Genomic DNA, 27,523 nt, shown 5'->3' on the forward strand with positions numbered 1-27,523 from the left:
GCACAATGCATCATGGGAGTTTAAGACAGTAGAGGGGGGTTGGTGTTTGGTGCAGTTTTGTTTTCGTAATCCATAGTGATGGAAAGGTGACGTTTCATGAGAGGTGTTGAGCTGTCGGACCACAGTCCTTCATTTGCTCTACTGCAACATCGAGTGATAATAACCTGATGTGTGAAGTTTTAAATTGAATGAATTAATGAATGATGTTTGTGATGCAAATACATACATTCTGAATATTGTCTTAATCTATTTTTATGTAACAGTGGCTGTAGATAAAAATGAAAACCTTGGAACAAATATGGGAAAGCATTGTGATGTAAATGGGCTTGTGTTATTTTGTTATAAAAATGTCACCAGGGACAATTTATTTTTTTCCCTAAATATAAAAATCTTTTACTGTGCTCAGCTTCAGACGGTTTCTCTGTTTTGAGATGTTAATCAGTGCTCTTTAATCAGCTGTAACAGAAAACATCAGCAGTGGAAGTACCTAAAACATGCAATATTCAGGAGATTCTCTAGTCCACCAATGTTACTGCATGGTCCACCAATGTTACTGCATGGTTGTATGCTGTCTTGTCGAAAGTACCAGTTTATTAGACATTTTCTGAATCCTTAGTCTATTGAGTATTTCAGTTGTTCACTGATGTCTTATATACCAATGAGCTAAAAGAAATGCATCTAGCTTAGGCAAAAAGTGTGTAAAAATGTGTATTATTTTTTGACTTAAGCTCTAGTGACCTCTGTGTTGGTCAGAGAGACTCAAAACATGCCTTGATTAAAAGTCAAGAGGGTCTTTTTTAAGAAGATGCCAAACACTATCATAGACCTCAGACAAACATTGATACAATGAGCCTAAACCAGAATACACCAGTCTCAAAAATGCAATTTTTTTAAAGGGGTTGTTAACTTCCTGAGGTGATAACTATGACTAAGCAACAGCTTTGGAAGCGCTATAATACCAAAAATACTATCTAGGTAATATTTTACAAAATTTATGGTCAAGCTTTGCAAACCTGAGATGGACCAAAACATGACATTTTTAACACTGACCCATGGATTAATAGCTAGGAACCTAGTTTGCCCGGAACCTTTCTTTAAGGAGCCGTTTAAGACGGTATTTCCGTTTAAGCAAGGACCTAAAAGGCATTCGTCTCGTTTCTAAATATCCACAGTAGACCCGTGACTATGTTTAATTTTTAAGTGGATACATACACATATTTATCCCGGAATTAAATCGGACGAATGTGATGATATTTGGGTAAAGAAATAAAAAAGTAAGGTTAAAAAGGCATCTTCGCGTTTATTATTTTTTTAGTCGGGATGGTTGGTAGCTTTTATCTCGGGTTTAACTTCACTTCCGTGTTTGTAGCTCTGTAAAACACATCAGAATTGGATTTATATTCTAGACATGAAGAGGAGGACTAAAGCCATAATGGGAACTTCATACAGCGTCAACTCACCTTCGCCGATACGGAGTTCTGGCGAACCTGTAAGTTTTATTAGAGACACTGACGCACACACAAAGCCATTCTCCACTCTCGAATTGCTGATCACATAAAAAATTCTGACTTTTTTAGATTAAAGTCAGAATCTTCTTCTGTGGCCATAGGGCTCGCCATACATGGGGAAAAAATATGTTAAATCTTGATTGTACTTCAATAATAAAAGCATAAATGTTGTCACAGTGTTCGGGCCGAGGTATTAAAGGGACTTTTCCATCAGTGGTATGTATGTACATGTATCATTGTGGACGGGAAGGAGCTTCAGTAACAGTTCACAGCTTCAGTTATTACATTTAAACCAGAAACTAGAGATCAGGCCCCGAATCTGGGTGTAGTGATGGACTCTGATCTGACCCGTCAGAGCCAAATAAAGACCTGGAGCACATTTCCAGGATTGAAGGTCTAATGTCTCAGAAAGATCTAGAGAAACTCATCAATGTGTTTATCTTTAGTCGCATTGATTACTGCAACAGGTCTGCTTGAAAAATCAGTCCTCCAGCTGCAGCTGATCCAGAACCCCACTGATGGCGTTATCACTACAACCAGGAAGACAAAGACAAACCGCATCGTCTTCCTGGTTGTGGTTTGAAAGACGCAACCAGAAAAGAGTTCCGGGAAAGAGGTCTTTCCAACCTCTGGCTCCCTGCAGCTCAGAGAATAGACTTTTAAATACTGTTTAGAAAGTAGTGAGGTCAGTTTATAAATTACTGAATGGCTTAGCACCAAAATACATTAAAGATCTGCTATTGTTGCATCAACCCTCCAGATCTCTCAGTTCTTCTGGTTCGGGCCTGCTCTGCATCCTCAGAACCAGAACAAAACATGCAGAAGCAGCATTCAACTTCTATACACCACAAATATGGAACAAATTCCAGAAAAATGTAAAACAGCCGAAACACAGAGTTTCTTTAAACCTAGACTTAAAATCCACCTAAGTTGTTTTTGAACCATGATAAATGAAACATTGACCAGCATATTGATGTGTAACAATAGCACTTGGCAAAATGTAATGTTTACTGTTTTCTCAGTTGTTGACTGTGTGGTGTCTTCTGGTGTCTTCTAAGACTTTGTATTTTTGTGTTTTTATTATGTAAAGTACTTACTATGCTTTGCTATACAAATAAACTTAATTTAAAAACAAAAAAAAAATACATACAAGTAGAATATGTGAATTATTCCCATTGAAGCTAAAATAATACAGAACATTGACTATTAAGTGGTTACGTTACATTTATGTATTATTTTAACTTTGAAATACTTTAAAAACCCTATACAACAACCACCAATTTCAGTAGGTTCAAAGGAAAGGTGTTTATTGCAAAAGCTTTACAGTGCTGAAAAAATAAATCAAGTATATCTTACTAAGACAATTGACTTTTATAGACAACCAGATTAACTATCAGGAATGGAAGTTCAAGAAGACTGAATCCTGAGATTGAATCAAAAAATGGCTCAATGAAGAATTTTATTAAGACTGTGTACATTTATGCTGTCAAATTATTGCAGCTTTTTTACTTTTTAAATTTTTTCCCACACACAGATTTTATTTTTTTTTTCAGTTGAATAGTACATCACAAATGTGTTTAAGTCTGAAATAATTTGTCTTTAATTGTGATATTTATAAACACTTAGTATTTTCACCGGGTTATGTAGACTTTTTATGAACACTGAATCGGTTTTACCTCCAGGATTAAGTTATTACTGCCCCAATACACCAAAAACTACTTTTTGAGTCTGCAATACTAAAACTTATAAATTCTTAACCTAATGTCTATGTTTGAAATTTAGAAAACTATTTTAAAAAAAATCTTTTGATCTTGCCAGGTCATCCCTCTTCCTTTGGACATATTGGAGGAAATCTTCCTAAATCTGCCTCCCCAAGATGTGGTGTGTGTGTGTCGATTAGTGTGCCGCCAGTGGAAAGATGTGGCCGACAGCGAGTCTTTTTGGAGAGAGAGAAGTAGAAGAGAGGGATATTATCTCCGTGATCCTTCCAAAGTACCCAGCAACTGGAGGTTGTTTTACTTCTTGTGCAAGAAGAGGAGAAATCTCATAAAGAATCCAAGAGCAGAAGGTGAAAATTACCTTTACTTAACATTACACAGGAGGATTATTTCCCTGAAATGTTTTAGAAAATCCACAGATACTCATCTTTTGTTTTGTTAGACGAATTCCGGGGTTGGAGAATCCTGGATAACGGTGGGGATCAGTGGAAAATAGAGGGATGTATGGTGCAACATTCAAATCCAGCAGTAAAGAAAAACTATGTGACCTCCTATGGGTGAGAATTCACCAGCAGTTTTTATGAGTCTGTATACAACTGAGGTTGTAATTACTAATTAAGTGAATACAATTTGTTGTCTGCAGACTCTGCAGAAAACAACAGTTGATTAATTTGATGGAAGAAGGTTACAGCCCATCATTTATGGATGAGTTCCAGCCGCACATATGGATATCCGACTGGTGAGAAATATGCATGTAAATTATTTAGAATATTTTTTTTTCTCAAAGAAAAAGAAAACTTCAGTTCATGGTTGTCCATTGTCAGGTATGCACCCCGCTGGGATTGTGGAAGCATCTATGAGATTTGTGTGCAGTTACTAAATGATGAGCAAGACATTCTCCAGGAATTTCGTCCTGAGCCCATTTCCTTTCCTCAGTGGAATGATCAGCAGTGGAATCAAGTATGTACATGTTACAATGATCAATGCAACTGCAGACAAAAATAACTTCTTGTTACTGATGTTATTTCTTCTTTCAGATGGTGCATGTCTTCAAGGACTATGGACCAGGAGTGAGATATGTCCGTTTTAGGCATGGTGGCAAAGACACACAGTTCTGGGCTGGATGGTATGGCATTCGTGTAACAGAAAGCTGTGTTGAAGTTTGTCCAGCATTGGACAGTTAGCTTATTGAAGAGACTGTTTGGAAGACAGCTCTGAATATTTTTGAGTACTTGAGTTAGGAAAAATCTTTACCTTATGTCCTTCTAAACATTTTTCCTTCATTCTGTAATGTTCTGACAAAAAACATGTAAGTCAGGAAGATTTTTATTCTCATATTATTTCCAGATGCCAAATGTTTAATTATTCTGTTAAATTGCCCCTACACATGCCTCAAAATAAGTTTAAATTGTACAAAGACGCTTTGTTATGCTCATGTTGAGTTAATGTTTTATAATTTAGTGAATTAAAAAGTCCGGCCTAACTTACTAAGACAACCAATGCAATATAAATCGTTGGAATTTCTTCATTCTGTTAAGGTATCTATCTTACCTGTTCTGGAAGACAACACCGCTAACTTAATTCCTCTTCTAAACTAATTTGCATATTTATTCTTTACTGATTGTTTCATCTTAAATGCGTTCATCTGCTGCTACGTACATGTTAGATGAATGTGTAGTCATGTTAAGATGCCTCCTATGTATGTGGTGTAATGACTTAATAATAACCTCAAACTTTGCACTTTATATATTTGCATATTCTTGGTTTGTAAAAAAAAAAAAAAAACTTCCTCATTTTATGCAGCCTATCCCTTTAAAATATACTTTAAATACTTAAAATTCGGCTATAATTTGAAATGATATATCTATTGTTAACATATTTCTGATGTGATGAATATTTTTACCACCTCCTTGTAAAACGTGGACCATAGTAGGGTAAGATGTCTACAATGTTAACGTTATTATTTTTCTAACTTATTCATAATTAAATTTTTCATGGCAACACTGTCTGACAAATATGAGATAAAAGATAAAAGCTTCCGATTCAATAAATGTTTTGGCACAGACTCGTTGTGGTTATTGTACTTTTCCATAACATACGGATTCGAAACGGTTGTATTTTTTCTGTCATGTGCATTATGAATTTCTCACTATCTTGAGCATCTTTAATTTGCTCTACTTTAAAAACTACAAGTATAGACATTTTAAACTTGGACTAGAATATTCCAACTTAGTAGCAGATGAACAAATGTCACCATGAGGTGAGGGAAGTCACTGGTAACGTATTGTTTATGCAATCAGAAACATTTTTTGCCTCTCCAGTGTCACCAATTTTGATTGAGGTTGCAAATGTGGCTTACTGGATTTTTTAAGCACACAATATATTTTAATTTATTTTCATATACATAATTTCCTTTTGCAAATGCATAAGCACAAACTTTAAACTTCTATAACCGCTGGTGAATCCACCATAAACCGGAGGTGCGCTTTCATTTTGAAAGGAGACTATAAATGTAAAGGAGGGCACCGTAACGCCTTATGCCATCGCGCACGGCAAAATCGTGTGCAGGTTGGCTTTACTGTCTTTTCCGAAGAGGCGGCTATCTGTACCCGTGTAGATTAGGGCCCCTAACGTAAAAAAAGTTATGGAAGAAACCTTGCAAAAACTTTATATTATAGCGAAACATTTTTAGTGTTCAAGATGCTGCGCATGAACCGACTCATAGCTTACGAGAGAACGCAAAACGTATTGGTGGGAATGCAGAAACATGGGACGTACTGTATCTCAAAAGAATAAAACCCCCACTTCCCTAGGTGGCGCTCCCTAGCTCCGTACTACTGCATGAAGCTCATATCGAAACTGATCAAATCCCGGAATACAGCTGAGGAGTTGTCTGTAAAATGTAAGCTACATTTTTAAAAAATGTACATCTTTTCGCGTTTATTCTTTTTTCCTTACTTTAGAGAGTTGTTTGCTTTTATCTCAAGCCTAACTGCACTTCCCTGTTTGTTACTGAGTGACACTTTCTCTTTTGAAGGGATCCGCTGCTCATTCATTATAGACAGACAGCTCTGTAGAAACACGTCAGGCTCGGATTTATCTCAGACATGAAGAGGACGTATTTAACCATGATGGGAACTGCATGGAGCGACTCTTCACCTTCGCCGAATCAGAGTTCTAGTGAACCTGTAAGTTTGTTTGAGTCACTGAAACACACACAGCCACTCACCACAGCTCTGTATTCAAATTACTGATAACTGCGAAAAGGTACGAGGGGCATGAAAAAAAACCCTCACTTTTTATTTCTGAGATTAAGTTCAGAATCTTCTTCGTTGGCCCTAGACGTCATCCGCAGATTTATCCGCACGAGGAAAAAGTCACGTTAAATCTTACGTCATGATTTTTAAAAATAATAAAATCATAAATGTCTCAGTGTGTGAACCGAGACCAGTGAGAAATACTTTACTTTTAATAGAGGTATTCAAGGGACTTTTCCTTCCAGTTTATCTGTCTGTGGTGTGTGTGTGTATGTGTGTGTGGGGGGGCGGGGGGGAAGGGGGCATGTATTTGCTGCATAGTGGAGACCCCTTTTCCTGACAAATATTACGTTGTGGGGACTCACTGCTCTTTGTGGGGACCAAAGCCTGGCCCCCACAGGGAGAAATGCTGTTTTTGTGTCAAGGGTTAGGTTTAGGACTAAAGTTTGAATTGAGTTTTGGTGAGGGTGAGTCAATGTTAGTCAATGGAAAGTCCCTGCAAATATAGCGAGACAAACGTGTGTGCGTGCGCTGTGAATGTGTCACTGTAGAGGGGAACGATGTCCAGTAATCGGAATCTAAAGAAACCTCTGTTTAAGAGTCCACAACTCCTTTTTCCAGACAGCAGAGATAATATTCCAGTAACATGTTCTGGATGCTGCCAAGCAATTATAATCCGCCCCATTTTATTTTGCTGCTCCATTTTAAGTTGCTGTATGCTTAGAAAGTTGGGGTCTGAGCTTTGACCATTAAGAGATGCTTGAAGTTTCTCTTTTTCTCACTGTTCTTTGGTCCTGTTCTGCATCATGAAGTCGCCTTATAAATTGGAAGATTAAAAACTTGTAAAATGGAAGCTTATAATCACGTTAATTAAAAATAGGACAATACTAACACTGAAATACAACAACAAAAATACATACTTATTTATTTAAAGAAGAAAATATTAATTATTCTAGCTGATGCTATAATGATACAGGACATTAACTATTAAGTGATAATGTTATGACATTTATGTATTGTTGTTTTAACTTTGAAATACTTTAGAAAACCTATACAATAAATACCCATTTTAGTGGACGGTTTAAAGGAAATGTGTTTACTGCAAAAGCTTTACTGTGCTACTCTGTGCTATGTACAGCTGTAGAAAATTGTTTTTTTCTGGGTTTTCAATAAAATAAATCTTAAACTCTAGAAGCAGCAAGATGTAAAATGTAATGGTTCTGAAAATGTAACTTTAGTGTACCGAGACGGTAGTATATGATTACTGCTAAAAACCAGAAGAAAGCTTTTTTGACTTTTTGCATTTTTCCCCTCTTACAGATTTGTTTTTGCAGTTGAATAGTACAGGTTAAATGTTGCATTTAAGTCCAAAATGATTTATCTTTGTCCTAATTTTCTTCTTTCATTGTGATGTTTATAAACACTTACTATTTGGAGAGTGTTATGTGGACCTTTTGTATCCGCTGTATATGTTGTACCAAAAGATACGTTAATCGGAATTATAATAATGTACTTTTTTACACTTTCATAATTGAATTTAAGACATGTCAAGATAAAGTGACAAACTTTCAAAAAATAGGCTTTAAAATTTATATAAAAAAGAGAAAGCATATTATAAATAAAGTAAATAAATGCATCTTACTGAAACTTCCCAGATTTACTCTAGTATCACGCATTAGAACGTTTTAGGCATTTAAGACTATCTTAGCTGGAAAAAGTCAGCAATTGCTAAAGGTGGACATTCATTTTCTTTACCTCCATGATGAAGTTATTTCACAGAAAAAAAAGGAGAAATGAGAATTACTTTTTGTGTTTTTCTTAAAGGCTTTTATGTCATCGGTGCTAAAAATCTATATATCCTACAATCTAATGTCTATGGTTGAAATTGAACAAACAATACAAAAAACCATTTTTGTCTCATCAGGTCATCCCTCTTCCACTGGACATATTGGAAGAAATCTTCCTAAATTTGCCTCCCCAAGATGTGGTGTGTGTGTGTCGATTAGTGTGCCGCCAGTGGAAAGATCTGGCCGACAGCGAGTCTTTTTGGAGAGAGAGAAGTAGAAGAGAGGGATATTATCTCCGTGATCCTTCCAAAGTACCCAGCAACTGGAGGTTGTTTTACTTCTTGTGCAAGAAGAGGAGAAATCTCATAAAGAATCCAAGAGCAGAAGGTGAAAATTTCAATTTGTTTAATACTATACAGTAGAGTTACTTTCCTGCTACGTCTTAGAAAATCCACAGATACTCATCTTTTGTTTTGTTAGATGAATTTCGGGGTTGGAGAATCCTTAAGAACGGTGGAGATAAGTGGAAAATAGAGGGATCTATGGTGAAACATTCAAATCCAGCAGTCCAGAAAAATTTTGTCACCTCCTATGAGTGAGAATTCACCAGCAGTTTTCACATGTTTATACAATTGAAGTTGTAATTACTAATTGAATACAATCTGTTGTCTGCAGATCGTGCACAAAAGAGCAGGTGATCAATTTGATGGAAGAAGGTTACAGCCCATCATTTATGGATGAGTTCCAGCCGTACATCCGGATATCCGACTGGTGAGAAATATGCATGTAAATTATTTAGGATATTTTTTTCTCAAAGAAAAAGAAAACTTCAGTTCATGGTTGTCCATTGTCAGGTATGCACCCCGCTGGGATTGTGGAAGCATCTATAAGATTTGTGTGCAGTTACTAAATGATGAGCAAGACGTTCTCCAGGAATTTCGTCCTGAGCCCATTTCCTTTCCTCAGAGGAATGATCAGCAGTGGAATCAAGTATGTACATGTTACAATGATCAATGCAACTGCAGACAAAAATAACTTCTTGTTACTGATGTTATTTCTTCTTTCAGATGGTGCATGTCTTCAAGGACTATGGACCAGGAGTGAGATATGTCCGTTTTAAGCACGGTGGTAAAGACACAAAGTGGTGGGCTGGATGGTTTGGCATTCGTGTAACAGAAAGCTGTGTTGAAGTTTGCCCAGCATTGGACAACTAGCTCTTTGATGCAACTGTGTTAGGAAGACAGCTTAGATCTAAAATCTACTTCTTTGTAGATTTCCACATCTGTTCCACATTGTTAATTTTCTACCAACTGCTATGTCTTAAATGCAACCATCTGCTTTTTCTGACATGTTAGCTGAATATTTATTCACGTTATGATGCCTTTATGTGGTGTTATGAATAAAGAGAAACGTCAAACTTTGCTCTTTATGTAAATGCATATTCTTGGTTTGCAAATAACAGCCTAATTTTATGCAGCTGTCAAAGTGACGTCTATTTACACATAATGTTAATTGGAAATAATTTATTTACAGTATTGTTGAAGTATTTGTCATTGGACAGTCATGAATATTTTTATGGTGTTGGACCATAGTAAGTTTGTAAACACAGGTCTCTGCAATGTTAAACCTATTTACATGATGTGTAAATAGGTTTCATAAGTTCACGCAAGTACTTATGAAACCTACTTGTGTGTAAAGGATTCATAATCACATTTTTTGTGGCAACACCATATGACAAGCAGAGTGTTCATAAAGCTTCTGATTCAATAAAAGGTTTTGCTATATTGAACCGTTGTAGTCATTGTACTGTTTCCAAACACACCGATTCTCAAGTTTTTAGACAGTTGTAATTTTCCCCATTGTGTGTATTATGGTTAAAACTCAGTTTGCACATGTTAAGTATCACAAAACAATGTAAATTTTGATTTAGTAAAACTGACCATTTAAAAGCTATTTTTAATTTATGCTGCTAGTAAAGTCCTTTGAATATATTGTGAAATATTTAAGTACAATTGAAACCAAGAGTTAACATACACTTAATAAACACACTTTTTTTTTTCTTACCACCGGAAGTTAAATCAGACTGAAGTTCTCTTGTTTTAGGTTGGCTAGAATTACTTTTAATTATTTAGATTTTCTAAATGCCAGAAATCGTATCAAGAACATTTTTTTTTGTTTTATTTTTCGTAATATTCAAATTCAGAAGTTTACATACATTTCGTCAGTGTCGTGAATATTTTCAATCCCATCATGAATAATAAAGTGGTGGAAATGTGTCTCCGGAAACCGTCATACTAGAATCACATGTATACATTTATTTACATGTAGGCCTATTAATGACCCCGGAGTATTTAGTGTGCATAAGTCACAACTAGGAGATGTGATAATCTTATCATCACTTGGTGGTTAAATATATCCTATGTATAAATTTAAAATGTAATCTGGTGGTCGGCGTCTACTTTAAATTAGTCTTAGAACAGGCACTGTAACGCACTGACGCACGTATTTATGAGGCGGAGTTAAAGAGGAGCTGAGCTCATGAGGAAAAACGCCCGGAAAGATATTCGCTTGGTGCTAAGTTACTTTAACTATATATAAACTCATCTGTAGGACGTAGGCTTGTATTTTACGTTTAGAGTGGTATTATACTGACGTAATAGCCACAAAAACGGTTTTCGTACGAAAGTCTCAAGTCCTGACGATTTATTCCAGATGAGACGAGCAAAGCGACAGTAACTATGGGTGAAGCGCTCAGCTCTAAATTACCGGTCAGACGGAATTCATCTTCTAATTCGGGATGGGATTCAACTAAGTATGTAAGTAAAACAAACATAACACACACAACGTTGAAGTGGAAATGTTTTTAGGACAAATACAATTAGTAATGATCAGTGGCATAAGCTTGATAAAACAACGTGAAATAAAGACACGAGGTCTTTTTTTCTTCTTTTTTTTGCAATATCTTTGTAATGAAAAATTTTCATCCCTTCATATTGCAGGTATTCCTCAAGAAACATGTTACTGATATCATGCAATTCAAATACCTTTTATATATTTTAAGAAATAGCATGTTTTATATTATTACCCCCGTCTTCAAAAATGACCCACATTCATTTCCTATGGAATTTAATGAGAATTTTTGTTTCTTACCAGCTGTGACTGTCAGGAACGCATTTTTTGTGAACCATACACACTGAGTCCTAAGTGTCACCCCTGAATAATAATATTTTACACAGCAAGAACATTTACATAATTATCTTTATTTTTACCTCACAAATGTGTGTGGGCGTGTGTGTGTGTGTCAATCCTGAGTACTATGACAGTATTATTGTCACAAATCAGCCTATTAGCCTTCTTTTAAGTTGGCCAACACTAGATATCTGACCAAGCCAACTAACATTACTACTTATACTTTATTATGCATGTGTATTATTTGTGTGTGCGTGTGTCTGACACCCTGGATGAGAAAACCAAGAGATTGTGTTGAATGCCTTGCAGAACCTATTGATCAATGTGTTCAAAGTTCTTTCTTTTATCATCTCAGTAAATAAAATAAAAATTTACAGCTATACTATAAATAAATGAATAAATGCAAATGACCCGTAAAAGAAGAGTGCTTCTCCAGGTCAGGGAGGATGTAGTGCCCAAGTGGAGAATTTAAGTATCTCGGGATCTTGCCCACAAATAAGGAAAAAATGGAGCGGGAGATCAACAGGCAGATTGGCGCAGTGTCTGCAGTGAAGCGGGCGCTGTACCGGTCTGTCATGAGCCAAAAAGCAAAACTCTTGATTTGCCAGTCGATCTACATTCCTACCATCATCTATGGTTATGAGCTTTGGGTCATGTCCGAAAGAATGAGGTCACAGACACTAACGGCCAAAATGAGTTTTCTCAGTAGGGTGTCTGGAGTCTCCCTTAGAGATAGGGTGAGAACCTCAGTCATTCAGGAGGGAATCAGAGTAGTGCTGCTGCTCCTTCACGTCGAGAGGAGCCAGTTGAGGTGGCTTGGGCATCTGGTTAGGATGCGTCCTGGACGCCTCCCTTCTGAAGTGTTCAGGGCACATTCCACTGGGAGGAGCCCCAGAGGAAGACCCAGGCCACGCTGAAGGGACTATGTTTCTTGGCATCCCAAGGAGTTCTGGGAACTCCTTGGGATTCCCCCCGAGGAGCTGGAATAAGTGGCTGGAGAGAGGGAAGTCTGGGCCTCCCTACTTAGGCTGCTGACCCCACGACCCGACCCTGGATAAGCGAAAGAAAATGTGTGGATGGATGAAAAACTAAATAAATGCACACAAATACATACACACATATGCGTGATACTCATAGCACAATAGAATACAGAATAATGTTAGCTAGCTTGGTTAGCTAGTTTCAAGAAACATGCTAGTTCTCACACACGACCCCCCCCCCATTCCCTCCATGCTTACACACATACACATATAATGGATGTGGACATTGTTCCATTGCTGTTTTAAAATAATTTTGTTTTAAAAATGTTCTACAAATTTTTCTAAAAATGTTTAAAAAGTGAAAAATTTAAATATTTCAAACATGAAATAATTCTTGGGTGACATTAAACACACCAAGCTAGCTAAAAGTAGTAGCATAGAAACACATTGATTCTAACACAGGTCAAAAAACGACACACACAGAGGGTTAAATAATTCGAATGTCGAAATTGATAAATAAGTAAAGCTTTGATTGCTGTATTAAATGTTACCATAAAGTTATTTTCATTGGTTTATTGAAAAAGGTGTAAATATTTTGACGTGGTTAAAAAAAACTTAGTTAAAAAGTTAGATTTTTAAAAACTGAAACTTCTACACTATTTTGTTAACCTCTGAGATCTTATTTCCTATCAAAGACAAGTTTCTTGGTTAAAAGAAAAGTATTTAATGCTTAGAAATGTTCTAGTGGTGGCTAAAACAAAACAATCACAGACCTCAAAAGAGAGATAACTGAGCTACGTCACTGTTAGTCATCCGTCCTCTGTCTATGCAGATGCATTCAGATATCCAGGTAGCATTCAGCTTTCTTTAAAAATGTTGAAACACTGAACAACTCTATCAAATAACCTGTCACATTTTCTTATAACAAAGTGAAAAACGAAAAAAATCCCATCCTCCATGAAAAGCCAGGTTGGTGTATCGTTATCCATTCTAATTATTGATTTGATAATAATCATTAATTATTTATTTACTGTTGACAACAGACATAGTGAATAAAAATTAAAGTATGAGCCAGTATAGAAACAAGCTTTGTTTATACGTAGCCTGTATAATTGCATACATAATCATGTGAGAAGAAATGTCAAAGCTAAAATGTTCCAGAATATATCCCATTAACATAGGATCCTCCACAAAAATATAGATTTTTTTTTAGCATTTTCCCTTGATGGACATATTAAGTTTCTGCATTTATTTACTATTATTATTAAAAATGGTATAATGCTTAACCTTTGACCACAGAAAGTAATTTTGCTAAACTAAATAATTTATTCCATTCTTACATCTTGACATTAGTTAAATGTAATCCAGATTTTGCAAAAACTTTACCTTACAACATAGTTTGGCAAACCTTCAGACATGGAAGGAACTGTGTTGTCGGCACACAGGTATGTAAGTTTGTGTTGTAGTGAACTCTGATTTTAAAACATTTTTTGTGATTTTTCTCTAACTTTTGTTGTCTAAAACTCTGCACATTTTCAATCAAGCTGCTTTGAGCAAATCTAAAATATGTAATTTCCCCCTAATATTTAGGAATTTGAGCTACTAATTCTGTTTTCTGTCCTGCTAGGCTTTTAATATTCCCTTGGACATCCTTGAGGAAATCTTTCTAAATCTGCCTGCCCACATGGTGGTTTGTGTGTGTCGATTAGTTTGCCATCATTGGAAAGATGTCGCAGATAACGAGTCTCTCTGGAGACAAAGGTGCAGAAGAGAAGGATATAATCTGCACGAATCTTCCAAAGTAACAAGCGACTGGAGGTTCTTTTACTTCATGTGCAAGAAAAGGAGAAATCTCATAAAGAATCCAAGAGGGGAAGGTGAACAGATGTTAAGTCACGGGAGGTGGAGCAAACGCCATTTTTTCTGCTTCATAAGAAATGTACTTTGATAAACAATTATTAATTCCTCTTGATTATGCAGATGAGTTTAAGGATTGGAAGATAGTAAGGAATGGTGGTGATGGATGGAGAGTAGAGAAACCTATTGCACAACACCCGAATGCAGAAGTACAAACAAACTTTGTAACTTCCTTCAGGTAATTGTTAACTGAAAAATTCTGTGAATGTGGTAATAATTTCTCATGGTTTTTATTAAAAGTTGTAATATACAGGAGTGCATGTAAATCCTCACTGTTGTTTGCAGATTGTGCACAAAGTCACAGCTCATTGACTTGGTGAAGGAGGGTTACAGCCAGGCTTTTATGGATGAGGTTCAGCCCCACATCAAGGTGTCCGACTGGTGAGAAAAACATCTCGGCTCAGAGAGTAATTAGAAAGGTTTAGGCAGAATTCACTTCAAAATATATTTTGTGACTGATCCACAGCTACCTGCACACCAGACACTTGCATTCAATTTCATTACACCCAAATGGCAATGTCTTATAATCTAAACTTATGCAAAAAGAATTCCATACACTTGCTGGGTCCGAACTGAACCTAAAATTGTGTTTCCGTCCCGTTAGGTATGCGCCTCGATGCGACTGTGAATACAACATGTCTGTGAAGCTGCTGCACAGAAACAAAAGGGTTATTGAGAAATTTACTCCCGGTACTATTCACCTACCTGAACAGGAAAATCACAGGTGGAAACAGGTATGCGCCAAGTGTAGATACAAAACCTGAGAAATCTTTTGCATGACATCCTTTATGTCTCTCCCAGATGATCCATGTGTTTAAGGACTATGGACCAGGAGTCAGATATGTCTACTTTGAGCACGGCGGTAAAGATTCTGTATTCTGGGCAGGATGGTATGGGATTCGCTTAACAGAAACATCCATTGAATTATGTCCAGCACTGGACAAACAGAATTATGAACCCTACAGTGGTTAAGAAGACATGTTTTAACTACTATTCCACAACATTACTCTTTAGGCCTTTAACTTGAGAAACATGCTATAGAGAACTGCAAAATAGACATCAAATTTTGATCATCTTAAACTGTAGGAAGGCCTTTAAAACCCAATATTTACAAGATTGTCCATTTTAATTTTTGTACTTTAAATCTATTTATTTGGAATGTTCTGTCTTTTTTTTAATGATATAACCCAGTGTAGTAATGTTTTTAAATATGCTCGTTCACACTGCTCACTATGTACATTTAGCAGTCTTGTACTTCAAGTTGTATTCTTCCTGCCACTCTTTTGTCCACATGTGTAAAAATGTAATTTTCCCCTTTGTAATTATCAAGATACAGAACAACATGTGTTATTTGAAGATTTAATCATAATACTGGTTTATTGTTGTGCTTTTTTTTTTATCACAAGCAAGATACAGTACAACTTTGTCAAGTTGAATACAATGAAAAAACATCTTTCAGGTTAGCCGTCTCAGCTTCTCAAACCTCATGAGTAATGCACAATTTCATTCAGTAAATAAGTTATTCTTACTATATTTACAAGTCACTTCAACAATTCACCTTAAAAATTCGGCATGGAAAAGACATGTCATTGGTTCTGTCATTTAACATCAAGCTGTTACTGATGAGATGCAAGCAATGTTGAGGTTACCAAATAACTGAACTGGTTGTAAAACTTTGGCCTGTAAACTGAGATACCCGAGTCATCAAAATGAAGATTTAAGCTTGACCTAAGTGCTGTGAACATTTCTCTGGCAAAAAAAAAATGTCAAATCAATATTTCTACAATTGGAAGTGAAATATATTTCCTGCCTATTTTCTCAGGTCATGTCTTGGAAAAACCAGGACAAAGATGGAGAATTAAGTAAAGGAAAAAAAAAAAAAAAAAAAAAATCATCCACTGCATTCCTTAGATTTTCCTAAAGGCCATGTTGGAATGATTAAAAGACATTTTAAATCTTAAAAGACAAAATAAGGAATATTATTGCTAATGTAAAAGCTGGTGATGGAAGAATGTTACAGTTTGAAACACGTTTATTTAAAGTCATATTTTTAACAAAATACAAAACGATGTGAGAATTCCAATTTTGTGACACTTGAAACAAGAACTTTTTGTGGAGAAAACAAGTATTTAATCTGTTCTCCTGATATTTCTCCATAAAAAGCAACACTGAGGTCAAACTGAGTAGTTATTTCAATGTGTCACCTCCAGTTAATTGGTGGTTTAACCAGTCAAGAGTTCATATTGGTTCTGACCAGCGGTATCAAATTACCCAGCACAGAATAACAGAAGTTTAAAAATCATTTAACACATTAAATGTTTTTAGGTTACGTCTGTGGGAAGGCTAAAATCTCATGACATTTCAAAAAACGGTGGAATGTCCTTGTGCAGAAAACCAGATCAGTACTGTTAACCTAGTTTTGGAAAAACGTGAAGAAAACAGCGAAGAATCTTAGAGCAGAACACATTTAGGCCTTTTCTTAGGTTCGGGAGGCTCCAGGGCGGCTAGTATTGCCTCATCAAACACATTCTTTAATCCTTTCTGTGGAAACAAAATATTGTTATTCAAAACAAAGCTACCTCCAAGTGCAAATTGATCTCAACTGAACTGTATGAGCAGAAGAAAGCTGAGTAGAAATTGAGTGAGGGAATCAAAATCTTCCTTTATTCAAACATTAAACAAGATTCTCCTCATGATCAAGGCGTCTAATGACAGAGGTCAGTGGAAAATTTTGATGCAACAGTCGAGAAAAACTCAGTCCAAGACAGAATATAGCTTAGATGGATTTGTAGAATATAACATAAGTTGTACTGAGAGAACATAATGCGCTTTAAAAAGAAAATCTTAGTCGTGTCCACTTATAGATGGACGAAAAGGAGACTGAAGGGTTGGCACTCGTACCATCTTAGGCAGCGTGAAAAACTATGATTAGGCCAAGTTGAGAAGAGAGCACACAGGAACAGAAGAAAAAAAGGTTGATGGGCACAGAGTTTTCAACTTCAAAAGAGTTTGTGGTTACTTCAGTGTGAGACGTTTCTTTACAATGAAAAAGCAGCAGACAATCAAGAGGCAAAGCAAAATGCAAGAAGACATCAGAACAAGCAGCATTTTCTCTTTCTCTGAGTTTCAGGGGGCTCTAAAGCGGCTAGGATAGCCTCATCAAATACGTTCTTCAGTCCCCGCTACAGAAAAAGACAAAGAAAGGAGAAACACACGGACACATACAGTGTTAGATGGCGTTTAGAGCCGAAAGCTGTTAGCAAAAGACAGGTCAAAGTATTTCTAGCATTGCTGTTGAAAGGATGGCAAACATGCAGGGTTTAGAGTAGAAACAGGTCTTACCTGAGTCAGGGCTGAACACTCCACGTATTTGACTGCCTTAAGGTCTCGAGCCAGCTTTTCTGCTGTCTCAGGGGTGATTGGCTTCTGTTTGTTCTTGGCCAACTTCTCCACTGTGGAGGGTTCATCACGGAGGTCAATCTGAGTGCCTACCAACAGGAACGGGGTCTTGGGACAATGATGGGTGATTTCAGGAACCCACTGGAGAAGGAAAGGGACAAATAAAATTGTTACTCTGGCTAAATAAGAGTGTCAGAAGCACACAGATGCTTCTATAAATAAAGTCATGTACTCGCTGCTCAATTTGCGAAAGATGTCACAAATAAGTGCTCCAAAAATCCAGTTATTGAAATGTTTATTTCAGTCATTAAATAAAATAAATGTTACCGTTTGTTTTGTATGAACAGATATAAAAACATTAACATTCTGTGTCGAGTAAAACTGACATGCATTACTTAAAACTTTAGCTACACAGTCTGATACTGTTGATCTCAAAACCTGTATTTTAATTTAAAAGATTGTTTTAAAGGATTAGAAGATTGTTTTCTTATCCTTCACAATCAAACATATTAGTCATCCCTAGTGATGGAGTCTTTTTTGTTATTTTAGAGAATTTTTCTCTCAATATTTCCCTTTTTACCAGAAGGTAACTAGAAAACTATTTAGCTGCTTAATATTTGTTCTTTTCTTCTCCTTTAACCCAAATTCTGCAGTTTCCTGTGGGTAAAAGTTCTTGTTGATATCTGTTAAATTAACAATGTACAATCACAGGGAAAATTATTGGTTTATTTTTAATGGGTAAAATAAGGAAAGTGCATACATAATTGTGCTTGAGATCTTGTTTTTATTTTTTCCACTGACTGTCTAATATTTATTATACTGCCATGCCAGAGTGACAGTTTTAAGACGCATAGGTAAAAAAAAAACATGTTTATAGAAGATACTTACAGCAGCTTTAAATACCAAACATGTTACTTGACGAAGAAAAAGGAAATGCAAGTCATTGTGAGACAGAAATTCAGAGGCAAGTTAGCAATGTATTCAACAATGTTTGTTTAAGATTTGTTTTGCATCCGTCGTCCAGCTTGGATTTGGTTTGGGGATCGTAGTCTGGGAGCTGACAGTGCAAGTAAAAGCTATCAACTGAAAGCCTTGAAGCATGTCTGGGTTGACTATGGGAGACAGATGGATGCAGCGTCGCTCATGGTGCAGACAGAATGCACGCAGCCAGACTTCCTCAAAGCGAGCGCTTGCAGGTTTGGCATATCGCAGAAGTTATATTAGTTCATCAGTTTCAGGCGAAGCTGCACAATTGTGTGCCTTAATTAGTTTAATTAAGCACAAATTGGTCTACAATGTACAATTTCTGCATAATATGAGAGGGTTTGAACTTAGCCCAAGACATTGTAGGTCAAGTTTATTTGATCTGCTCGTTTTCTGAAGGCATTTGACATGTTTTTATTACAGTTTTGTAGATGACAGCACATGATTACAGAACTCTGGCAAGGATTTAAGAAAGTAACTTCTTAAAGTCACATGGACTAGAACAAATGGCAATTTAAGTTAGAAATATTTTAACATGAATAAATTGGACAAATGCTCTGTAACCGAAACCTAAACTCCTGAAAAACAGTTTGCATTAAGTCTATCTAAACCATGAAATTAATTTATAAATAATAATAAAAAAAAGAGTTCAAATAGTTTTACTAAGGTTTTTAAGTGTCTAAGCCCTATTTTAAATGAACTTTTTTTTGCTTACCTTTTCTTTAACATTCTCAAATGAGGAAGGTGAAACAACAGAGAAACAGACTAGGAAGACATCGGTCTGAGGGTAGCTTAGTGGTCGTAACCGGTCGTAATCCTCCTGACCTAAACACAGACAAGACAGAAACTGACATGCCATCTCTCAGAAAAAAGACACTAAATTTCTAGCATGGCAAAACTTTAAAAGTCATAGACCACAGGCAATGCAACAAACCTATGCTAACATAGAAATAGTTCTTAAGAGTTTTGTGTTGTTCTGTTTTTACAGCATACAACAGAAAGCCTGTCTGGACATACAGGTATACCAACATTTCTGCAATGTTAAAACCAAATCAAAATAGGACACAAGAAGAGTTTCTGTGTCCACAGCTGCACAAACACACAACTGTGGAATTTTTCCTATTCTAGCAAATGTCTACATCTAATTATAATTTACGTTTATTAGTGTCTGTAAATAATGTATCTCCACAGATCCTGTATAACTCTGTTCAGTTTATTTGTATAGCAATAAATCTGAACATTTTACCAGACAAAAATAGTCAAATTCATCTTTATCCTATAAACATATACATTCTGAGGAAATTCATTGCAAATAATTAACATCTAACCCTACACAGAAACATTTAAATCTACAAATCTATTTCATTTTACATGCGTGTCTTTAAACAATGCAAAACAACCACATGCCAGTTCCAGACAGGGTTATCACAACTTGTAGTTAATTTGTGAGAAAGTGCATATGATGTTAAATTTAGCATAATGAAGAAAAAAAAAACATTTTAATTAGCATGTTAAGGAAAAATAATATATATATACCTGCTGTATCAAATAAGCCAAGGGTGTATGGTTCACCCCCGATCATTACAGTTACTGCATAGTTATCAAACACCTGCAATCAAAGAGTGAAATGGTCACAGTCAGGTCATGCTTTCAAATTCATCTTTCAAATAGGCTGAACAATAAAACTTACTGTTGGTACATATTCAGAAGGGAACTTGTTGGTGGTGTATGAAATCAGTAAGCAGGTTTTTCCCACTGCTCCATCTCCAACAACAACACATTTGATAGTCTGCATCTCTGTGCTTTCGGTTGCTGCTGACAATTACGTTAGCTGCAGGAAGAGGGGGAGGAGAAAGCTTACATTGATTACGACATACATTTTCGAATAAAGTCAAACTCTGGACATAAAATTGTAGTGTGCCCTGCCTTTCAAAATCCCGAAAAACAACTTGATAAAACCGGTGTGATGCCAAGAAAAGACAGCATTGACTTGTTCAGTCACACCCCATGATTATCAAAGCTGTCTTGAAGCTAACACTAGCTGAAGAACAATAATTTGTCCGCAAAATAACTTAGCTGAATTGACTACTTAGGAGTAGTTCTAAAATATAACTATATCCTGTTTAGTTGATTAGTTGAGCTATTAGCAAATGGAACATAAAACCTTCGTTTGTATCGTTTAGCAAACTAAGCTACTGCAGTGCTGGCTAATGCCACATAGTGCTAACAGTACGTTAGCTTAGCCACCAGTCTGTAACGGTAGTTTGGGTCTCCGCGTAGACTTTGCTGGTACTAGCAAACTACAATATCCAAAACAATGACTGTAATAAACGCCCACTCATCAAATAACTTTAGATATATGTGTTGGTTTTGTATAAAGCTACGTACCTCCGTTTTTGTACTTGATAAGTTGGCTGTTTTCGCCGGGCGTTGGCACCAGCGACCTGAAACTTGGTTCAGTCAGATAGCCGAGCCCCTCACGTCCACTATGTCAAGTTGCACTGAATAATCCCGGAAACATTTTTTCAAAATAAATCTCCTGGCGCTGTCAGCACACTATAAACTTACATATTTCACAAAGTAGCAGCGAAAGCGACACCTAAATTGCAACATTAAATGTAATGTTATAAATCGATAATATTTTGACGGTGGACGTGCCTTTTATATCACAAACTAGAAATCATTCCCCGGATGCACATATTTTTTAAAGCACAGTCCTTTCATTATGTTAGCTAACTTTGTGTAATGTCTTGCGAGTGGTTCCAAGTGGTTCCTGCAGCAGGGATGGTGATGTCACCTCAAACCCCCCTGACCTTGCATCCTTCTTATAACTAAGTTCAAGTCCATTCTCTTGAATTTAGTTTATTTATAGTATACAGCTCTAAATCATAACAAACCTCATGCCGTAGCACTTGGGAAATCTCCAATTGATGTCAAATATATAATACAGTTTGATTCTAATTATTTATTAGTCAAATCATTAGACCGGTGACCACTTCTCTGACCTTAGACCTCTCAGCTACATTTACTTCCTTCTATCCAATTTGCATTATTTGGTTATTTCAACTCTTAATTTTATGTTTTCTTTTTATTTATTTTTTTCTCAGAAGTTACATTAGGCCTGGGGTTCTGTATAGCGGTGACATCTTCCTGGTTGGGAGCATTAGGTGAGAAACTGCTGCTAACAATGTTCTCCTTCTCCTGCAATTAACTTTTCGTTTTTTTGGCATAGGAAGTACTTCTCTTTCTTTTTTGTGTGTATTTTCTACAATCAGCCACGACAGATGTGTTTTTCTTTCCTCTATTGCTACATTGCTGCAAAGCATGTAGCAACAACTATGTTGCTACATGTTTAACCAGAAGGCATGAATGCTGCAAGTCAGTGACTCAATATAATAAACTAGGTTCCACAAAAAAATCAAGCTGCTGTGTCAGCACCTGTAAATATTATGGCAGCAAACTATTTTTGACAGATTTTAAAGCATTTGAGCTACACTGATTTGATTTTTAAAAAAGTAAAGAAAAGGACTGACACAAAAGGAAATGCTCAATAAAAATTTGGATCACTTGCCTCAAGTGATGTTACTAGAGGTTTCTAAATTTAGTAGTTGACATTTGAGAGATACATGCTATCGTGAAGAAATGACAATTTACAACAAATTGACAAAAAAGACCTGAAAAAAAACCTGACAATGACAAATGTTGTAGGTGATAAACAGTATTCAAAATGAGCATGATTGATATTACTATAAATGTCTTGCTGGTGCCTTTAAAATTACTGCTGGTTGTTAATTTCTAAATTTCTACTGTTTTTGTACTATAGTTTTGATAGCGAAATATATTTGTATCCTCAGGAAGCAAGTGTGTATGTATGCTGCAACAAACCACAGAAAATTGTTTTTTTTCTAAATTTATTGATTTTCTACACTGTTAGAGGGCGGTGAAAGTGGACTGAGAATATTGTTTTCCTTTACTTGCAGGGAGATATCAGAAAATTGATCTCTTCAAGGCTACTAGAGGCAGAAAAAATGATTACATTGACAACTCAACCTCTTAAAGCTTCAGTGTAAGTGGTTGAGTGTTTTCTGTTTCAGTAACCTTCTTTGAATTTGGCTGAGAAAACAATATCCACAGCAGCTGACATCATTTAACCTCAACTTTTTTTTTTTCTAGTGGCCTAGACATGTTTTGTTGATGCAGTCGCTTCTCTCAGGCATATTACATGCCACAAATGCAAAAAAACCAGAGGAATTAATGTAAATAAGGTTGAATTGAACTGAATTGCTTTAATTTTATTTTCATGGTATTTTGCTACTTCTGTGTTGCACGTAAAGAAAACAATTGATTCTAAATAATTCTTCTAAATCCAAGAGAAGATGTATTAGATTGCATAAGTAATTGAAATTGTGCAAACATGTTATGTAATCCAAACTAATAATAAACAATTTGATTATAATAACCAAGACTCACAATTACTTCACTTTCAGTAGCTGCAGCTGAGACAGTATGACATTTATCTAACGTGATTAATAACCATCAGTCTGTTTTACAGAATATAACTTACTTTTTTGAAGAATTTTAAAGAAAGTTATGATTAGTAGACAGTGTGGCTTATGACTTATGGTTTTACCTGCATGTCCCGAGAGGCTGTAACACTATGCTGTTACATGATATTACAGAATGCTCTCAGGATATAGAGAATATTCTGAGAGTTTACTGTTATTCTGTAAACTGAAACAAGTCAAAAGAGGAACAAAAACACTCCTCTGCTCAGAGGAATATTAACCAAAGTTTCTTTAAGGCCTCGAAAATAAAAAAGTTCATCAATTTAAATACTTACATTAAAAAATGTAACATCTGCATAGATCCTATCCCATTGGATTGATATCAAACAAACATATTTTTGACACAAATGGAACCCCATACTCCTCCTGTGACAGTCCCCTGCTGCCACAGAAGGCCTGGTGCAGGGGTGCCCAAAGTCAGTCCTTGAGGGCCAGCATCCTGCACGTTTTAGTTCTCTCCATGGTAGTACCAACAACTTTTTCAGCATGTCAGTGTTCTTCTTAGGCCTTTAATGAGCCATCATTTGATCCAGGTGCATTAAACCAGGGAGAGAACTAAAACATGCAGGATGCTGGCCCTCCAGGACTGACTTTGGGCACCCCTGGGTGGAACGTGGGAGTTCTTGGTGTTCCCAAATGATGTAGTAGGGACTTCCAGCACACCTGCCATTAAGAGGCTCTCCTGATTTGCGACTCCTGGGCTTACGCTGGCCGGTACACCCGAGTTGTCACCAACATCCTTCTTTACTTTTGTTTTTTGTAATAAATGCCTTTGACATGACTTAAAACAATTGTTGGTGTTGTGTCTCCCCAATTGGTACATCCTTTGAACCAGGATGTAAAACCTGTGTTCACACACTAAATGAATGTCCACTCCATGTCTTCTTTGTCCTTTGTTCTCCACTGTTCTTGATATCACAGATGACTGTGCTTATGATTTACCCAGAAACCAGCTCATTTACATATCAGTCATTTCTGATTCTGGGTTCCTTGAAGCCTCCATCCTCCAGACAACCACATGTGTCATTGCCAAACACCCCAATGTCACTAAAAAGAGAAACCACCGTAGAGATGCCCACAGACTAGAGGAAACATAGAATAAAACATGCACCACAATTAGTTTACATTCACTGTACATAGAAAATCATTGTTTTTTTAAGCATGTTTTTTTTTTTTTTTTAGAAATGAATGATAAATTGCTGAGTATACAACAATATGTTTTTCATCATGAATTTTACATATTTTTAACACCAACCTTGTTTCCTGCTGTGTCAAGAAGCTACTTTTTGTGGTGCTTGGTGTTGTAGCTGCAGAAAACAACATATTGCATCAAAAATAAATTTACAATATTTGATTAATGAGCAAACTTCACAATATTATACCAGATATAAAACAGTTATGCTTGTTTCTTCAACGGAAAATTCAGCATTTTGTGGTGTTGAGACAGAATTTGGGTGGTTTTAATCAAACATTTGTTAAAAAAAAAAATTACCCAGTTTGTTGGGTTAGGGAAAAAACAAAAAGAAGCACATATTTTACAGATAACCATTATGACCCATGCAACAGTCTGATCAAGCTTTACCAAAATCTAAATCAAGCTAAAAATTTTTCCAGCAGCTATATTTTGATCACTGAATTACTCAGAAGTCAACACAGACAAGTAATAGCTTATACTGTGTTATATGTTGAATTTTAATTTTGCTATTGTCAGTGATAGTCCTAGTCATTATAAAGATGTTGTGGGCTCCAGTATTGTGCAGCTGTCTTCACTGTTGCTATGCAGTTCCTCAACATTTGGATGTAGAGTTTGCGTCACCAAAACCCAACCTAGCGATTGTAACACAGGGTGTTAAACCAAATATCAACTAAATCTTTGGTAACCTAAACAAAACATTAATCACTTTCTTGGGGGCTTAAAATGCTATAAAGTTAATGTTGGTGTTTTAAACCAACCAAGGGTTGAGAGAATCCACATCAGGAACGGGACTGGACCAGAAAACACCAAAAATTTGATTGCCCCAGAACTTTTAAGAGTGTACCTTTCAAGACTGTTCAATTTAAAGGTCATTGAGACAATTTTATTGCACTATATTTTCAGAAATATTTTGTCAAACCAAACTAGCAAAAATTGTGTTTTTTGGGGGGTTGTAAAATTAACAATTAGTGTAATTAAATGACAAACACAGTAACATATTTTGAATGAAATTACATTCTTAACATTATTTCTTCAAAACTTAAAAGTATATTGAAAAACAATTACTAGAATTTTGTCATCAAGCACATGTCCCCCACACAGATTTTAAGACAATACAAGATATATTAAGATAAACACATTAACCTAACCCTTGCATTAAAAATGATTAAAATTGGATTTTCTGTTGAGCTATTGCTTATAATTGTTACTAGAATATGACAGCTGGCAACACCAACAGATCTTCTATGATTCCCCCCTAGAAAAGATTTGAGTTCAAATCTTTCTCTCAAAAAACCCCCCTAAATATTAGATTTTACAGGTTAACATTAACGTAAAATCAAAGCAAAAACAATCAAAATTCAGTGGAGTGACTCGCCATCCTATATGTTATAATGGGAAGTCTGTGTTGATTCAAATACCTGTTTGAGTGATGACAAGCCTGACACTTTTGTAGACGTTTCTTCCAGATCTGGATATTACACACCAGTACTTATTTTCATCACTTTCCATGAGTGAAGTCATAGTTATGGTGAAGACGCCTGCTTCCCTGTCGTCGGCAATAAAGAATCTGTCACGTTGTGTTTTCCTGGTTGTTTCCACCAGTATTCTACACAGTTCATAAATGGATCCTTTGCACCAGTATTTAGGTCTTTCCTTGAACTGAAGGTTGTACTGACATGCGATTTTCACCAATCCACCGGGTGATGCTGTTACTTCTTCTGGCGCCAACAGATCAGCTGAGTCCACTTTATTCTTCATTAGCAACAAAAGATAGAGAACAGGAACTGCAAAAGACAAAGTCAGTACCATTAAATACTCAAACATTTTAGTATTTCTTGTTATTAATCTGTTTCAGTTCTGAAAAAATTACCACAAATTTTGCCGGCAGAACAAGCTGAAGTTCTCATGGTGTGGCTGCGGGGAACAATGGAAAGTACGACAGCAAATTGGGCAACTCGAGGCTTCCTCTTATGCCTTATAATTATGCAACAAAGTTATTCACAGGCTGGTTGACAAAGTTTACTTGTGTAAGTCTATGTTTGTTTATGAATTTGTTTATGTTGAGCTATGCAAAGTTACATTATCATACTTTATTCTTGTTATATTAGTGTTTAATGTTGGTGATAAACTGCTCTGGTTGCTTTTCTCATTATTTACATGGTATTCTGATCTTGTGCTGGGATTTCCCAAAGGACTGATGTTGTGATGAATCATATGTTATGATCAAAACTTCCCTTGTAAACTGAGGAATCTTTACTTTGTTTTGATGCTTCTGTGAGATTAATTAAATTTCTGGACTTTGTTCAGTCTACATTTTCCATACAGCTTTCTTTTTTTAAAATTACTTTTTTAGGTTCTATTGGCTTTTAATGAACATTAATTTGACAGGAAAGAGTTTGGTGAGAGAAAGGGGAAGACATGCAAATGACCTTAGAACAGAAACTGAACTCCGGACAACTCAGTTGCTCCTGCTCCACCAGCTGAGCTACTCCAGCTTTCTTTACCAACTGGTCAAACCACGTCATGTAAAGTTTGATGTAGTAGACAGTGTTCTTTCCAGTTGATCAACACTCCATGTAATTTCCACACACAGTATTTTTTTTGTGTGAACAATTTCTTTATCATTTTTCTCAGTTCTGCATAGTTATTCAGAAATGGAAAAAGAACTGGAACAATGATGAACTTTTCCAGGAGTCACTGGACTACCACAATTACCACAAGGCCCTAGAGTGACAAAGAAATTGACACAGTTTTGCTTGTAATGCAACCTTTCATACTTTCCTCCAACATACTCCATATACCAAGACTGCAGTGTTGGAAAAGATACAATGAAAAGAAAAACTGAGTCTTGAGGAAAACCGAAGTTTATTCTTTGAAACACTAATTACATACTGACATTTAAATGATAGGATTTTATTTTCAAAATCACTAAACCCAGAGAAACCACAACTAATTTACCCTGGTAATTATAATACATTGTCAGACATGCTTTTGCATCACTTTTGGAGTCTAGGACAATTATTT

General features: G+C 36.1%; 5 protein-coding genes across 7 annotated transcripts; 3 read left to right on the top strand and 2 right to left on the bottom strand.

The window, feature by feature from the left end:
• The first annotated feature begins 1,109 nt into the window (after positions 1-1,109).
• On the top strand, positions 1,110-5,291 carry LOC122839561 (F-box only protein 6-like). 2 transcript variants are annotated; one of them, XM_044131280.1, is made up of 7 exons: positions 1,117-1,274; positions 1,407-1,489; positions 3,327-3,576; positions 3,669-3,783; positions 3,870-3,965; positions 4,051-4,186; positions 4,264-5,291. In XM_044131280.1, the coding sequence occupies exons 2-7, from the start codon at positions 1,409-1,411 to the stop codon at positions 4,408-4,410; spliced, it is 825 nt and encodes a 274-aa protein (XP_043987215.1). In that variant the 5' UTR covers positions 1,117-1,274; positions 1,407-1,408; the 3' UTR covers positions 4,411-5,291. The 2 variants fall into 2 exon arrangements, with proteins under 2 accessions (XP_043987208.1, XP_043987215.1); XM_044131273.1 differs by having other exon boundaries at positions 1,110-1,489.
• Positions 5,292-6,020: 729 nt separating this feature from the next.
• On the top strand, positions 6,021-10,059 carry LOC122839573 (F-box only protein 6-like). The gene is made up of 7 exons (XM_044131294.1): positions 6,021-6,128; positions 6,264-6,414; positions 8,408-8,657; positions 8,751-8,865; positions 8,946-9,041; positions 9,125-9,260; positions 9,338-10,059. Exons 2-7 carry the CDS (start codon positions 6,334-6,336, stop codon positions 9,482-9,484), a joined length of 825 nt encoding a protein of 274 aa, XP_043987229.1. The 5' UTR covers positions 6,021-6,128; positions 6,264-6,333; the 3' UTR covers positions 9,485-10,059.
• A 699-nt stretch (positions 10,060-10,758) lies between these two features.
• Positions 10,759-16,247, top strand: LOC122839593 (F-box only protein 6-like). The gene is made up of 6 exons (XM_044131324.1): positions 10,759-11,086; positions 14,067-14,316; positions 14,420-14,534; positions 14,642-14,737; positions 14,961-15,090; positions 15,158-16,247. Exons 1-6 carry the CDS (start codon positions 11,009-11,011, stop codon positions 15,326-15,328), a joined length of 840 nt encoding a protein of 279 aa, XP_043987259.1. The 5' UTR covers positions 10,759-11,008; the 3' UTR covers positions 15,329-16,247.
• On the bottom strand, positions 15,702-21,251 carry LOC122839609 (cell division control protein 42 homolog). Of its 2 annotated transcripts, none has more exons than XM_044131349.1 (6): positions 21,128-21,251; positions 20,430-20,570; positions 20,276-20,348; positions 19,455-19,564; positions 17,699-17,896; positions 15,702-17,538 (listed from the first exon to the last, which is right to left on the bottom strand). In XM_044131349.1, the coding sequence occupies exons 2-6, from the start codon at positions 20,532-20,534 to the stop codon at positions 17,449-17,451; spliced, it is 576 nt and encodes a 191-aa protein (XP_043987284.1). In that variant the 5' UTR covers positions 20,535-20,570; positions 21,128-21,251; the 3' UTR covers positions 15,702-17,448. The 2 variants fall into 2 exon arrangements, with proteins under 2 accessions (XP_043987284.1, XP_043987294.1); XM_044131359.1 differs by having other exon boundaries at positions 15,702-16,897; positions 21,128-21,239.
• A 2,567-nt stretch (positions 21,252-23,818) lies between these two features.
• On the bottom strand, positions 23,819-26,414 carry LOC122839601 (CMRF35-like molecule 3). The gene is made up of 4 exons (XM_044131337.1): positions 26,370-26,414; positions 25,918-26,283; positions 24,560-24,611; positions 23,819-24,386 (listed from the first exon to the last, which is right to left on the bottom strand). Exons 1-4 carry the CDS (start codon positions 26,404-26,406, stop codon positions 24,263-24,265), a joined length of 579 nt encoding a protein of 192 aa, XP_043987272.1. The 5' UTR covers positions 26,407-26,414; the 3' UTR covers positions 23,819-24,262.
• Positions 26,415-27,523: the final 1,109 nt, after the last annotated feature.

This window comes from Gambusia affinis, linkage group LG01, assembly GCF_019740435.1.
Source record: "Gambusia affinis linkage group LG01, SWU_Gaff_1.0, whole genome shotgun sequence".
Lineage (NCBI taxonomy): Eukaryota > Metazoa > Chordata > Actinopteri > Cyprinodontiformes > Poeciliidae > Gambusia > Gambusia affinis.